Source organism: Pyrgilauda ruficollis, unplaced genomic scaffold (genome assembly GCF_017590135.1).
Source record: "Pyrgilauda ruficollis isolate IOZ18807 unplaced genomic scaffold, ASM1759013v1 scaffold115, whole genome shotgun sequence".
Taxonomy (NCBI): domain Eukaryota; kingdom Metazoa; phylum Chordata; class Aves; order Passeriformes; family Passeridae; genus Pyrgilauda; species Pyrgilauda ruficollis.
In genome coordinates, this window is record NW_024509766.1 from 918379 (window position 1) to 933723 (window position 15345).

Below are 15345 nucleotides of genomic sequence, written 5' to 3' on the forward strand. Positions count from 1 at the left end.
GCAGCAGCCCTGGGCCAGCTCACCTTATCAGGACACTCCCCTGGCCCACAGCCCAGCCCTGGCAGCCCTTTTTGCTGAGTCCCTCCCTCTGGAGCAGGCTGGAGGCCAAAGGAATTATCCAGGCAGTGGAGGTGCCTCATGACACAGCCTCCCATGTTCCCAGGACCTCTCCTGGCAGGATGGGCACAGGAGGAGCTGAGAGCTTCTGGCCCCAGCTGCAGAGCTGGAGGTGAGGAGGAGCTCTCTGTGCTGCTGGGAAAGCTTTTTCCAGCCCGGGCTGATGCCTCAGGTTTAGCTTTTCTATTTTTCAGGTTCTGTGCTGCTTTAGTGTGTGGGTCTGGGTTCGTATCAGGGCATGGTGAGCTCTGTGCACAGAGCAGGGAGACAAAACAATTCCTGCTCTAGCTGGGGACCAAGGACAGATGATCCAAACCTCAGGCACAAGAGCACAAACCGTGTGGGCTGAAGAGAGAAAAACAAGAAGGATGGGACTGCATGGGCTGGAGCTGGAATTGGACAATGAACTCCAACCTGCAAATGGAGCAGAACTGATCAAAGTGAGAGACCCCGTGATCTGTTGTCCATTTTGTGCCATGCTGCCCAAGGTAGATCCATTGAGGCCTCTTGATAAATCCCTACTTTATTCTTTAGCTCTGGTCTCTGTTCTAGCTCAGCCTTCCCAAGGCACCAGGGCTGGAGTGCTCCTTGGGAAAGCAGCAAGTGTGAGCCTGCTGTTGATGGGCTGCTCCCTCCAGCTGCCTCCTTCCCTGGGCTGCTCCAGGGACAGCCCCTGGCACTCCTGCAGGCTGCAAAAGGCCTTTAACACCCAGTATTTTCACCCAGCTGGAAATACTGGGTGTTAAAAGCTTCATTTTTTTTTTTGTTTTTTCCTTGAAGAGCCTCAGCTTGTTGCTTTGCTTTGTTTAAACAGAGCTTATTTGGCTCTTTGCAGAGAGCAGCACAACATGTGACCGAGGACACGAACACTGACTGCTCCCCAGCTGGTGAGGGGACAGAGCCTCTGAGAAAAGCAACAAAAACTCATCCGAAGCTAGAAAAGTGACAGTTCAAGTCCTTGCCAGTGCTCTGGCCACCACACCACTGCTCCCTTCCTGGTGGGAGCCAACAAAATGTCTCAGGCTGCCCAGGAGCTGCAGCTTCACCTGTGCTAAGTGACCTTGAAGGGAGCAGAACATCCTCAGCTGCAGCTTCCTGAAAACACAGGAAACCTTTACATAGAGGAAATTGGCCATCTCTACCCACTCCCAGCTGATTTAATGCAACATTCCTGGAGAATGAGCCCAGAGAAAAGGAATTAAGCTCTATAAACTCCATCTCAGGAAATCTCTTTGTGGAAGTTTTCACAGTCACCCAGCCCTGGACTCCTTCAGGGATGATTTTAAGCCATGTTTCGTATTTCTGTTTCTAACAGACAAGACTGGAAGCAGTTCTGGTCCCACCAACATTCCTGCTATTGGCAACAGATATCCTGCTTGGAATTGTGCCTGCAACGGGCTGACACCACAGCAAGAGGCAGCAGCAAACACCAACAACTTCCCTCAGCAATCCTCCTCCAAAATCCTGGAAAACTTCAAATCAAGATGCCACCACTGCATCCCTGCACCTTAAACCCCCAGCCAGACACTGCTCACATTTCAGAGTTAATGGCACAGTGCATTATATATAATTATGGCCTATTATGCCTTTTATTTACCAAAACATGCTTTGTTTCTATGCCTGAGAATCCTGATTTTCTGAGAGGAGGCAGAGCTGCAGCTCCCACAGGGTACCAGGGAGGAGGAGAGGGGAAGACAGGAGAGAAGAAACACACACACAACCACCACGGCTTTTAGGAACAAAATTTATTCCAATTTCAAACAGAGAGTTTATTTCAGGAGAAAGATATGAAAATCAATTTCCATCAGATATTTCTGTAATAAGCGTGTTGCCCAGCAGTCAGAGTGGGATCATTCCAAGAAACAATCACACTCCTGGACTGGAATGAGACAGTTTGGAGTCTGAATAGATCCTGACACTGGGCATCTTATTCAGAAACTCCTTTACCCTACCCTCTTCCCTCCCCGCCCCCCAACACGCACAACAATACATGCATTGCAAATGACAAGGTTTAAAAACAGCATTTTATATAGTATTCTTTTTAAATAGGATAATGTTTAAATTGTCTTAAATCAGGATCCTATAATATACAAGTATAACCAAATAATTTCCACCACATTGGCACTTGTAAAGAGTCTCTGGCACTACTAAAGAAGGGGCATTGGCACAAACCATACTCTTAAAAAACTGGGTGCTGCATAACACACTTTATCTCTGCTGGACTCTAACGACCTGGGCTCTGTACAGGACAATACAATGGTCAGCACACTCCGGAAGTTTTTTTTTTTTTTTGTCTTTTTTTTTTGTTGTTGTTGTTTTTTTTTTAATTATTTTTTGTCTTTTTTTGTTTTTTTTTTTTTTTTGTTTTTTTAAACCAATAAAACACATGAAGAAAAACCATAGTTGAACGCAAGGCCAACATTGCTAGGAAGCAACAACAAGAGACCAAAGAATCCAACTCGAGGAGAAGGGGGAGGCAGGAAGGGCAGGAGCTGACACGCTGCAGCTGGAAGGGGCTTTTGCTCACCAGGTAGCCAATCCACATGGAATGGTGCAAGGAAAAGGGATGGTCCTCTGCTCACTGACTTCAAGTTTCAAACTAGTTCCAAGTATGTTGGTTTTTTTCAACAGAACAATGATTAAAAGTGCACAAGGAGCAGAGGTTAGCAAGGAGACCCAACTCCTCAGACTCTGGATTCCCTCCAACAACCTAATTTTACCATTCTTCTGAAAGTCACTCTCAACCTGCAGAGAATTCTGACAGGCCTCACTTTCAGAAAGGTTGATACAGGCAAATTTGGTTTTAAGGTTTGGCACTTTTGCTAGGGCAGGCATTTGCCAGCCAACAGAGACAGGAGCCAGTTCTGCAGGAACACTTCACTGGCCAAGCTGGAGGCACACAAGCAGCTGCTTACTAAGGAAAGCACGTGCTAACACTGCTATCTTCTCACACATGATACAGTCACAGACAACTCCAGGTGACGTGTACAGGTCTGACCCGTTCCTACCCCAGTCCAGGAGGAGGTTTCAGGACTCAACAAGAGCCACTGAGCAACGCCCAGCCCTTCCCTCCCCTCCCTGCCCCGAGCCACTTCTCAGCCAACAGCCACCCCAAGCAGGTGCCCCACAAGGTACAGCACATTCCCTAAATCCCTGTGCCCACAGCCTCCCACAGTTGCCTGCCACGATGCAGAGTCACTCTGCAAGAGACAGATGCCAAGATCCCTCCTCCTGTGCCAGGGCAGCAGCTCTTAAAGAAAGGGGAAGGTACAAAACAAGACAAAAAAAGTTTCTGATTCAAGTGGAAGTACCACCATCATTCACCTTGGAAAAGAGAAACTTCTGGGAAGTTATTTTCCAAGAACCTGTGTATCTCAGTGCCAGGCTCATTGCTGGCAACAGCTGTAGTGTGAACCATTTACAAAAGGATCACAGAAGCAGAAGAGGTTGGTGCTGCTGTCTGCTTCAGAGGAACAGCACTTAGAATACATGAAGATGATTATAAATTCCTCTTTATAAGACAATTTCTACAAACTGGATCATTTTGGCATAAAGATGAAAAAAAAAAAAAAAGCAGTAAAATTGATGCAAAGCTGTCTGACACATGGGAATCCCTCCTCATTCCTCCCAAGGGTTAAATGCAGTCCAGAGCATGGCTAGTCTAAAGAGATGCTATGTTTCCCTCAGCATCACCACTCAGACTGGCTCTTCAACTGTTGGTCCCATGGCTACTGTTCCAACTGGAGCTCTGTAATCACCTGGAGCAGAGCTTGCTCTGAGCACACAGAGGCTTCGCTCGGCTACTCTGGAAAATGAGGGACCTAGCAACAGAATTATTCAAAATTATGTCCCTCCATAGTTTAGTGTTCTAGATCAAAGCATCTTAAGCATCTCAGACAGTTAGATTTACTCTTACAACGTTGTGCAAAACACTGATGTAGTGCTCTGTCTACAAAAGAGACAAAATATCAACAGCCCCCTCCAACAGTGCAGCTCGTTTAGTCTTTTTTCTACTGGCGGCCTTCAAGGGGGCAATCTGGTTGATCCAGAGAATTTGGACCCAATGCTACTTGTTGGAATTGAAACAGAAGCATCAGTGATGGCTGACTGACACACGTCCAGACGTGGGTCTCACCTCCTGCTTCCCACTCTCTCTCTCCCTGCCTTGCCAATGCACTTCTTTCTCCCAGGCTGGCAGGAGCCCTTCAGCACCTTGACTTGCCTCAGCTCCTGCAAAATAAAGCTCTCAATGTGCAAAGGCTTCACCTCCTCCTGCTCAGTGGAGGTTCAGGTGGCATTCAGAATCCACAACTACATCCACTCTGCCTTCCAGCTAGTGCTGCTGCCTCTCTCCTCCTCTCCTGCTGCACCAGGTGCAGCCAGGGCAGGGCTCTCTGGATTCTGCAGCAGCCACTAACAATTAACCACTGCTACCAATTAACCACTGCTAACAACATGATCACAGGCACCCTGCAGCAAGGATGTGTGCAAGTCTTCCAAAGAGGATCCCATACTCCTCCAAAGAGGGACACAGAGGGGAATGCATCAACAGGAGGGACAGAACTGCTGCTCCCTCCAAGAGCTATCCTCAGTCTCCCCAAGTAAGAATCCCAGCAGAGCCTGCCACCCTCCAGCTCTGGTCCTCTCTGAAACTCTGCAAGCTGGACAAGGCTGAGGAATTCTTACAAAGTCATTCACACACTGGCACAAAATGCAATAAAACAAGGCTTGATTGCTATTAGGCAGCAAGAAAAGACCTAGAGGATGGCACGAGACTAAGGTTTTCAATCCAGGCAAAGTCTGATGTTGGAATGCCACAACCACTCAGTGTGCTTTTGGTAACTGCTGCATAGAGAAGTTGCTCATTGATGTCAAAAACTCTACCCAACAAAACAGTTCCTCTCTGCAGACTGAGCCTTGTGCACACATGGCCACGTGCTTGTGGTGTGGGTGGGATGTGTTTGTGTGTGTGGGGAAAGAAAATAAAAAAAGAAATTAAAAAAAGAGATAAAAATGAAATTAAAAAAAGAACAATTACAGTCAGGCACTTCCCCAGGCTCAGCAGCTATTGCTCCAAGAGCTTCCATCATTTGTAGTCCATGAACAAAATACAGCAACACATAGCAAACTATGTATAGAACATCAATAATTTAAAAAAAAAATCACAGTCTCCATACCTTTTATAATTGATAACAAAAAATTACTCAGAACATATAAAGAATGGAAAAGTGATGGCTTTTTTTTTGTTTGTTTTGCCTTTTTCTTTTTTTTTTTTTTGCACAATAGTTGGAGAGCAATCGCTCCTCCCCAACATTTCATCACAGTGAACCATGGAGCGTGTCCTGGGGAAGGGAAAGAAGGAGGGCAAGGAAGCAGGATTAGCAAATTACACCAGAGGCACCCTATAGCACAAGGCAAAGGGACCAGTAGCATTCTGCACTCCCACAGTCCAGTGAATTCACAATCTCAGCTGGAAAGTGTTGGGGATTTTTGTTTTTCTCTACATATACCATGGGGATGAAAGGGGGGAAAAAAAAAAAAAAAGTGGCTTAGCAACAAAGGAAAGATCAAGATGAGGCTGCCTTAGCTGCTTGGCAAAAATTAAGAAGTAAGCAAGGTGCTGAAGAAATGAGGCATATCCCCGTTAACTGTGACATAAAAGCAATTTGTTAAAAATATGAAATCAACTACTCTGTGGACAGAGACATGAGACTCCAGGATAACACCGAGCACTTGCCACTCCACAGATCAGACAATTTGCAATCATTACATCATCAAAAATTAAAACTTTTTTTTTTTTTTCCTGTCATATTTAAAATTTCATTTTTTTGTCTTTTCTTCACAAAGAAGCCTCTCAAGGGGCAAGAGCAGAGCAGGTCAAACCAGGTTGTACTCCTTCAGGTTGAGCTGTAGGATGGTGTCCTTGACAGCTGCAAAGACGAAACGGATGTTTTCTGTGTCTGTGGCACATGTGAAATGGGAATAGATGATTTTATCACTGTCGGGATTTAAATCCACAAACATCTTGAGGATGAACTCACGGGCTGCCTGTGCATCCCTCTGTGGGCCTGCAGCAAACAGAGACACCAGTGAATGGATTCACTCCCATGCATCCCCCAGACCCAGCAGTACTTTGTTCCTATGGGTTACAGAGCTTTAAAGAAGAAATTAAGATCATTTATGGGATCAAAGCTCCAAGAGATGAAGTGTCTTATGCTTTTCAGCTGTCTAACCAAATCCCACAAGGGCACTGGGCACTTTGCAGTTTTGATGGGTCACTTCAGACCCTGCTTTGGAATTCAGACCTTGGAACAAGCCAGGGTGGGAGCATCCACTGGGAAACAGTGGCAGATGCTGGACAGACACCACTAAATGCTCTCCCATGGAAATGGGGTGTACATTTCTTCCTAATATACAGGTGGATCTCACAGGCTGAAAGACACAAGTGTGAATTCTGGAAACAAGGGTTATTGCCAGTCAAAAGTACAGTCACTCTGATCCAGCTGGTCACCTCACAGGAGCTAAAAGTGGGAATTTGGGCCAGTTTTTAATTCACATTGCTGACAAATCCCCAGAAAATAGTCACCTACTGCAATTTCTTTCACAGGACTGCTGTTGTTGCATGGCAAATACCATCTCTTGAGAGGAAATCTGATGGGCAACCTCCAACTTACAGGCCATGCAGCATCCTTGAAGGAGCTGCTTGCAGGAAAAAATGGAAGTACACGAGACCTCAGGAAGCTGGGATCTGTCTCCAGCTGTTAAAGCTCCATTTGAAGTTTGGAACCCAACAAACTCCATTCCCCATTTGGGAAGGAGCTCTTCAGCCACTCCCAGCCTGCTGGAAAAACTTGGTGTTCCCACCAGAGCTCCAAGCAGGAACTCCAGATGTGGGAGGACACACCAAGAGCAACTTCACTGGTCCTCTAAAAGATGAAAGCTGTTTGCAAGACAGTAATTCTTCCTTTACCTCATATTTTTTAAGCAAATAATTACAGAATTAATACATGAGAGCATGGCAAGAAGAGTATTGCCTGATTTATCCTCCACCACTTTGATTTCATTTTCAGCCCTGTACAGGTGTGTTACCAGCCAGCTTTAAATGCACTCAGCTGAAGAGCCTGAAATAATATTCTGGCTAAGGAGTTTTGTTTCAGAAGGGAAATTCTCTGTTTCACATAGATATTATTTTCCCACAACAGCAGATGGCATGCTAATAAGAATTTCAAGCTACAGGAACATTTTTTTTAGCACCATCATTTAAACAACTTGGGTATTTGACCAGCTGGTTTCTCAAAACAAAGACTCAAAGTCACCTCTTGACTAGAGGGTTAAAAGGTCCAGAAAACCAGTATGAAACTGGTTATAGGTACAAGTTAATTGTGCATATTGGAGGGGGTAATCCTTCATCTAGGAGAGGCTCATTATTTGATCATCCCATCAGATTCCACTTGTCTATGCATGATAAAGGTATTTTTGTGATGTTTTCTTATTGCTGTAGGCATTCTTTCTCCAATTAATGTCTCCACTTCTAGATCTGAGTGTTCTTTAAAAAACGAATAAGTTTTAACCAAATCACCCCCACCCCACCAAGTGTTCCCTCTTAAAATCCACTCACCATCAAACTCTGGGAAATAGTCAACAAGGTGGGAATACAGGATCTTGTCTTCCAACAAATCTTTCTTGTTGAGAAAGAGGATAACAGAAGAGTTTTGGAACCATGGATAAGTTATAATGGTTCGAAAGAGAGCTTTACTCTCTTCCATCCGGTTCTGAAAGCAGAAAAAGAAAGGCCTGTTTTCACAGAGGAGCACTAAAATGCCTTTCTGCTGCCTGCACATGCACTCAGATCTGTAGTAATTCAGCATCTCAAACATTATACACAAAATACTTGGCACCCAGGTTCAAGATTCTGGTTCAAGCTGGATCAGTAAATGGAAAGGAAATGCAAAATCTGAGGGACTCAAGCTTCATTTATTTGCCAAACCTTTCACATCAAAAGACTTAAAAGTCATTTTATGCTTTAACAGTCATGTGAGAGGACCATCCAATGATACTTTGTGAGCATATTTTGACTACTAGAAAAAGAGCAACTATTGTTACCTAACAGCAAGTTTTTGATCTATTAGCAAGTGCCAAAATTCAGATTTGCACCTTCAAAGAGTGCAGTCACCACCTCACAAGACAGCAAAGCCTGAAGTAACTCAGTGCAGGAAGGGAAGGGGTGATTTGGGAGCTGTGCATGGCACAAGGGACTCCTCAGATAATTTCATTTTTCACTTGAGAAGTCCAGATGATTTGAATGCCCTCTGCCTTTTCCATCCTCAGGGACATCATGACCTGTAGAGGCTCGTGTTCCCTTTGCAACAAGAACTGAAGGCCAAAACCAATAACAGCAGCTAATCCAACTTGGCACCGAGCACCTGGGTACCAGCCTTCAAGGAACTACAAAGACATTCCTCCCTCTTTCCCTTTCTTCCTCCTCTCCTTCCTCCCTCCTGCAGAGTTCCCATTCTTTGGCTCACCTCATTATCAGATTCCACCAGAACTTGGTCATATTCACTAAGTGCTACTAAAAACATGATGGAAGTCACATTTTCAAAGCAATGGATCCACTTCCTTCGTTCTGATCTCTGACCTCCAACATCCACCATTCTAAGGAAGAGAAGTACATAGAGTATCACAGAATGCAGTTCTCTGAATGCAAAGGACCAGCAAACAAGGAGAATTAATTTGGCTCTTTACCATTCCTGTTACCCTGGCACAGGGATGTGACAGCTCTGCCTGTTAACAAAACCATCAAGTTTACAAAATATGGTCCAGAAATACAGCAAACTGAAAGAATGGCCACAGGTGAGCGATGCCAAATTCACCCTTGACCATTTTTGTTGCATTCTGCTCTGGTTTGCTCAGCAGCAGCCCTGAGTCTGAAAAGACAAGTCCTTCAAAACTGTGCTCTGTCACATGAGCAAACTATTTTTATTTTTAATTAAAGCACCTGCTTGCCTCAAAGCTTCTCCCCCACCCAAATCTTTCTTTAGTTGTTACACTTTTGCTGGAATGTGCTGTTTAACAGTCAAGCACTTCAGCCTCTCAGTTTCAAGTCCCACCTGTACAGTACACTAAAGTTATTCTGGCACTCACCTCAAGTGCCACACGTGGTTCACCTTTGATAAAATCCTACACCTCCTCCCTAGGTCAGCAAACCAGAACAGGGAGAGGAGAATTCTGCATTTCTGTAACCAAATGGTTTAAGAGAGGGGATGCAGATTCCTTTTTTCCTCTCTGGCAATGCCACACTGTGGTGGGGGAGGGCAGAGAGCAGCCAAGCACCAGAGAGAAACACAGGAATATTGCTGAGCTCAGCCTATTGCTGAGGTCATGCCAGGCTCAGTTGCTGGCTTCAGCCTGCAAAGACCCTCTCTTGCTGCAGCAGCACAGGCAGCAGGTTTTGGTGCCACCCTGAGAGCACAAGGGAGGCACAGAAAACCAGCTCTCAAGCAGGTGCTGGGTACAGGGAAGCATTTGTGCACAAAAACTGTCAGTCCTTGGTGGCTTCAGCTCTCAACACATCCCTCAGCTGCCTCACAAACCACAATTTCAGGAGTGCAATCCTTCCCAGGAAGGACACCAAGATGGTTCTCCGGGTGTGAAGTGTCACTGATTCAAAAGCAGGTTGAGTTCTGAATTTTGAGACAGCCAAAACATCAGACCACCCCAATTAGAGCATCCATCCCACATCCACTCAAACCATGTGGACACACTGAAGCAAGCCACAGCTTATCCTTCCTGAAACCATCTCCCTGCTGCCCCAGCTCAGCTGTAACATGAAGACACCTCCAGTACCTGAAGATAATATTCTCTAGGTCAAAGGGGTACTCTATGATCCCGGTTGTAGGGACTCTAACCCGTAGCACATCTTGCTGAGTTGGTAGATATCCTGGGGTAGCAATACGATCCACATCACTGAGATAGCTGCAAGCAGGACAGTGGAAAACAAATAACAAAGGGAAAAGAAAAAACTACCTTAGGTTGCAGCACATAAAGACACAGATGTACAAATTGCTACATGAAGTCTTTCTGTAGCCTAACGAGAAAGGCAGAACTTGTCTGAATGATTTTAAATATGGTGTGGAAAAGTAACAGAGAATATTTTTGGGGAACAGTAATTCACCAGCCAGCCCCCTTGGAGGATAAACAGACACACTAAAAACAACTTTATCCACTCTCTATAGGAGTGGGGAAGACAATCTTTACTGCAGAGGAAGTTTAACCACAGCAGATGCTTTATGTTTCAGGATCAAGTCTCATCTGAGGCTTTCTACTCATAAACGTAGAAACATCCTCTGTACATTGCCAAACTTAATGGATTTGTAATTAATAAAATCTGAGTTACACATGGCAAACTTGATGAGAAGGAGCAGCACTCCTGCTGCCCAAGAGCCAGGATCAATACAGATGGAATAATGTGGAGATTCTGGCCTCAGGTACATCCTGAAGGAGATGCAGGAACACCTTTACACCCACCAGAACACCTCAGACTCTCAGGAAAAGCAGCAAATGATAAGGAAACAAACTCTGGACTTCAATAAATAAAATGTGGACAGGTATAATTTGTTAGAGCATCACTCCCACCACAAGCATGCCAGTGATTGTATACTTACTATTTAGCTGAGTCAGAAAGTTGATATTCTCTTCTCCTGTCATAACACTCTTGTATTCCAGGGTCATTCCACAATGTTTTAATTGCACTTACATATGGCTGCTCAAATGTCATGACCTTTTCTACATCCACTTCTCGGATCAGCACTGCATTGGCCTGGAGATTGAAAAGAAGAAGAAAAGAGAGAAAAAGTAAAAACAAAACCCCAAAACTGGGGGGCATAAAAACACTCACCCTATAATGGCTAAGCAAAGGAAGGACTACAGTAACTAGCACAGCCTGTGGTGTCTGTGAGGTGATTATCCACACCCAGGGGCTTTTGCCAATACCCCCAGTAAATAAAAACCAAAGGGAAGTTCTGCACAAGTTATAGCAAGCAAAAGTTGGCAGATTTTATTTATCAGAACCCCTCCACCATGCCTCACATAAAACACAGGCAAAGCTTTCTCACACTCTGCCTATTCCCACCACAGACAGGAAAGAGGCACCATCTAATCCCTACAAACAATTATTCAAAATCAGCTCCAAGACACCATGTGACAGGTCAGATAAAACACAACTTCAAAATATTAAGGATGCTAAGGATTAAAAAAAGCAAAATATGCTAAAAAAAAAAAATCTCTTTTCCTGGCATGCCCTCACTCTGACTGTCCTCCCCCTCAAAAAGATAAAATAATTTAGATCAGATCTGTCTAAAATTAATTCCTGGTCCCAAAATCAGTATGTTTCTGTGGTTGAGACTGAAATTCTCCAAGAAATGTTTGTACCCTTGTTCAGTAGCTATCAGAAAAACAGAACCAGGGGTAACTACCAGCACAGGTCTGTGTCTTTTGGGTCCAGCATATATTTTGCCAGTTTCAAGTTCCAATAAGAACAGCGATAAATGCAAAGAAAATGCCAACACATTTAACAACCCTGAATCCTTGACATGAGTAAAAATCATACCACTCCTATCCCTTCATGTCCCAATCCCTTGCTCCCACCACTCACTAGGCACACCAGTACACCGACCATGCAAATTTGTTCAATCCCTCAACACAACCAAGTAAAAGGAGTTGGGTATCAAGAAAATGTCATAAAAAGTTTATAGAAAAGAGTTCAGGGAGGTTGAGGTTGCAGTGCAAAAAGACATAAAGAAACAAGAACTCAAAATCCTCACTGACTAAAGACATGTGCAAAAACTGACAAACTTACCTTGTTCTGTTCATATTTGTACAGAATCTTCAGGGTTTCCATGGCTCTTATCATAGACTGCATGGCAGTGAAGATGTTTTGGTACACCAGCTTGGTGAAGCCTTTTTTGTCCTCTTCAGAGTAGCCTGAGCCATGAATTATACGCATTTGCTTAATGAACGTGCTTTTCCCGCTCTCCCCAGTGCCTACAGGATGCAAGAGAGTGAGTTAGGAGCCAGCAGCAGCAAAATCCATGAGAGATGAAAGTTCCTATCGCTACACCCAAGCACACATCACTCCCAACCCTCTTTCTGTCACTTCCCAGACTGATAAAAAGGCAGCCTGGATGGTTAGGGACCCAGCAGCATGGAAGGAAGACACCTTGTCCTTTACAGCAGCCTTCAAAAGTAGCTCTGGTACTTATTCCAAATCTCACGTTACAGCCACTCCCACACGTCCTGCGTCAAGAGGCCCTTGCCCGTCACACCTGACCTATTCCCAGATACTCCTGCAAGATGCTACAACCAGCCAGGAAGGGCCTGGACACACTCTCACAGATTCAGCAGTGAATGGCCAGGAGAAGCCCAGCAAACAGCAAATTTTGTTTTGTTCTAATTTGGCACAAAACGTTCTTTGCCTTACACGCGCCGCGTCTTTTCACAAGGAAGAACCAAACGCAACAGGAAAAAAATAAATCAACTCTAGAGGAGAACTGAGCTCAAGAAACTCTATCTGCCATGAACAAACCAGGCAGCACAAAAGGTTTGCTCCTCGGGGCTGAGCCCACACCCTGCCTGTGGCAGGATTGCTGCGATCCTGCTCTGGATGCGAGGGAGTTAAAAATGGCGTCTGGCAGGGAGAGCAGAGTAGGCCACTGCTCCAGCTGTCGGTGCCGTGCCTGGGTCCCCACGGGCTGCAGCCTGCTCAGCAAGGCCACTGCTTCCTTCTCTTCCTTCTTTTTCAGGTTTTACTGCCGGGCTGGGAGCAGATGGGAGGGCAGGACACGGCACAGGGCAGCGCTTCCTGCACCGTCACCCGGGCAGGTCCTTCCACTCCTACATTTATGGCCCCACAGGAGTGTCACTCGGCATGTGAATGATACCAAAGGACAGTGGGAACTTTCTAACAGGGTGAGCAGGAGAGAGAAACGCCGTCAGACAGCATCCAAGCAGTGACAGAGAGCTGCTAAATTCACAATTCAAGTGGGACGTCCCTGGTGACATCGCTCCGTGCGCAGAGTCCTTTGTGGAGGGGACACCCGGGCCAGGTCCCCCTTGGGATGGGCTCAGCTCCACATTTCAGCAGCCTAAATGGACACCACTACGTTGCTGTGGAGTGCTTTTGTTCCATCTGCTAAAATTTGCTACCATTATGCAGGATATTGATAAAAAACCCACACTCTCTAACACAGTGGCCCAGCTCACCTGAATACCGAGACCAAAAACTCAAAATATATCATGTCAGTGATACAAATCCTTTTGACCTGGAGTTAAAATGCTGGCAGAGCCCTGGCTCTCCCCACAGGCACCACCAGATCCTCCTCACACCAGGGGAGAGATGGATTCAGACAGGATCTCATTCATCCCAATACACAATTAATATTCCTATGTAGATACCCAGTTACTCATTTTATCTTGGTAGGCTAAAAGGCAAACAAATAAAAATGCTCAGATAAAAAGCAACAAGCACCCAACTAGAAGCAAAATGTTTGAAATGAACAGCAAGAACTGACAGAAATCACGTCAGCAGAGCCAGAAATTAACACTGTAGACATTATCAATATGCAGCAAACCATCTCCATCTTGAATACAAAGGTGCACCCTAAGTGGGGCAAAAACTGGAAACTGAGATCTTTTGTGGTTTCTGTCAGTGTGGTGAGAAATACTTCCTTGTCTTTTACCACAGTGACCAAAACTGAGAGGAAAAAAAAAAAAAGGTGCTGCTTCAAAGCATTTCAACAATGAAAATATAAAAAAAAACCCTCAACACCAGAACTTTGCTTGCTTCAGGACTTAAGAGTTCAAAGACAGATTCTTCCTGTCACTCCATCACTGCCCTTTTTTGGTTTGGGGGTTGGTTTTGCTTATTGGTGGTGGGTTTTTGGTTTGGTTTTGGGTTTTTTTAAAGTTGCCTTTTGCTTTCCCTGAGGCACAGCACTACACCAGCAGGTTACAAAGCTCTGGTGGGCAAGATCCACAACTCTCAGGGCACAAAATCCTTTTTTTATATACATAATATGACAGGAGACAATCTGAATTCACCACTTCTGCCAACACGTGAAAGCAGCAGAGTTTACAGTAACTTCCTAATGATCCCCCAATAAATATATTGCTCAGTCAACAGTACCCCATGCTTAATCACAAGTAATTTTTGTATAAAATATCCTCCCCACCCAGTAAAAAGACAAATTACTACCTTGTACCAGATGGCAATGTCCAACACCTTGAATTTCTTATTAACAGGTTCATCATTGATTAGCACTGTTATCCTTCACCTCAATTTTCTGTTTCAGGCTTCAACAAAGTAACTGTCACCAGATGTAGTGACAAGAAAAATGTAACAGTTTCTACAAGGTGGAAACTCCCTCTGCCCACTCAAAATTTTGGAGATTTTGGGAAAGCCCTCTCACTAAGCCAGTCATTAATACTTATGAATATAAGAACTGCATAGAACAGGAGCAACACAGAAGAAATCCCTGCAAGCAGGGAGAGAGAACACAGGTTACCTGTGCCAGCTGAAGGTGGGCAACGTGCTGTGCCCAGTGAAAAGCATCCTGCAAAAATTGTCTACACCCAGAAGTGTTGCTTATCCATTAATAACCACCTTCTATATATTTTTTTTTAATTTGATGCAGGATCTGTATCTTTTAGAAAAGCAGAAAGGATTCTTGAGCAATTTGAATTCTTTCTAAAGTGAAATATTTAGATCCAGTGGGATCTTCTTAACCCAGATCTATCCTATAGCGACAACCTATTTTGACACAGCTGCTTCTGTGGGACTGCTTCTAGGGAAGCATGAGAGTGAGGGACACCTCCAAGAAGCCTTACAGAAACTGCCACAGCGTCTCCAAAGAGCAGAAATGTGAAGCCCTCGATTTTACCTTTCACACAAAGAACAGCAATACATTAATTGTGAAGGGTTCAGGGTGAGAAGGAAAGCCCTGGGGTTTACTTGACAGCTATCACCAGGCACAGTGTGGGTACTGGAGCCCTCCAAGGGGCTGGGCACACACAGCCTCCCCACTTCTGCAAAGTGGGCTTTTTGGTTTTTTTTTTTCACAAGGGTCAGCCTCCTTCTTCATCTGGACCTTAATGGCTTGTCAACAGATCCATCAGATCCGCTCGATTTCATCTCAAGACGATACAGTATTCATGACACAAAGCAGGACATAT

General features: G+C 44.8%; 1 protein-coding gene across 1 annotated transcript; it reads right to left on the reverse strand.

Annotated features, from left to right (window-relative positions):
- Positions 1 to 1847: 1847 nt before the first annotated feature.
- On the reverse strand, positions 1848 to 12156 carry LOC121360852 (guanine nucleotide-binding protein subunit alpha-11). The gene is made up of 6 exons (XM_041480976.1): positions 11975 to 12156; positions 10782 to 10936; positions 9964 to 10092; positions 8643 to 8772; positions 7736 to 7889; positions 1848 to 6185 (listed from the first exon to the last, which is right to left on the reverse strand). Exons 1-6 carry the CDS (start codon positions 12119 to 12121, stop codon positions 5995 to 5997), a joined length of 906 nt encoding a protein of 301 aa, XP_041336910.1. The 5' UTR covers positions 12122 to 12156; the 3' UTR covers positions 1848 to 5994.
- Between the last annotated feature and the right edge of the window lie 3189 nt (positions 12157 to 15345).

Excerpts from the sequence above, each read along its gene's own strand:
- LOC121360852 (XM_041480976.1), bottom strand. The coding sequence starts at position 12,121 with ATGCGTATAATTCATGGCTCAGGCTACTCTGAAGAGGACAAAAAAGGC. Across the intron at positions 7,890-8,642 it reads TGGTGGAATCTGATAATGAG|AACCGGATGGAAGAGAGTAA; the intron begins GTGAGCCAAAGA and ends TTCTGCTTTCAG. Across the intron at positions 6,186-7,735 it reads CTATTTCCCAGAGTTTGATG|GCCCACAGAGGGATGCACAG; the intron begins GTGAGTGGATTT and ends TGTTTGCTGCAG.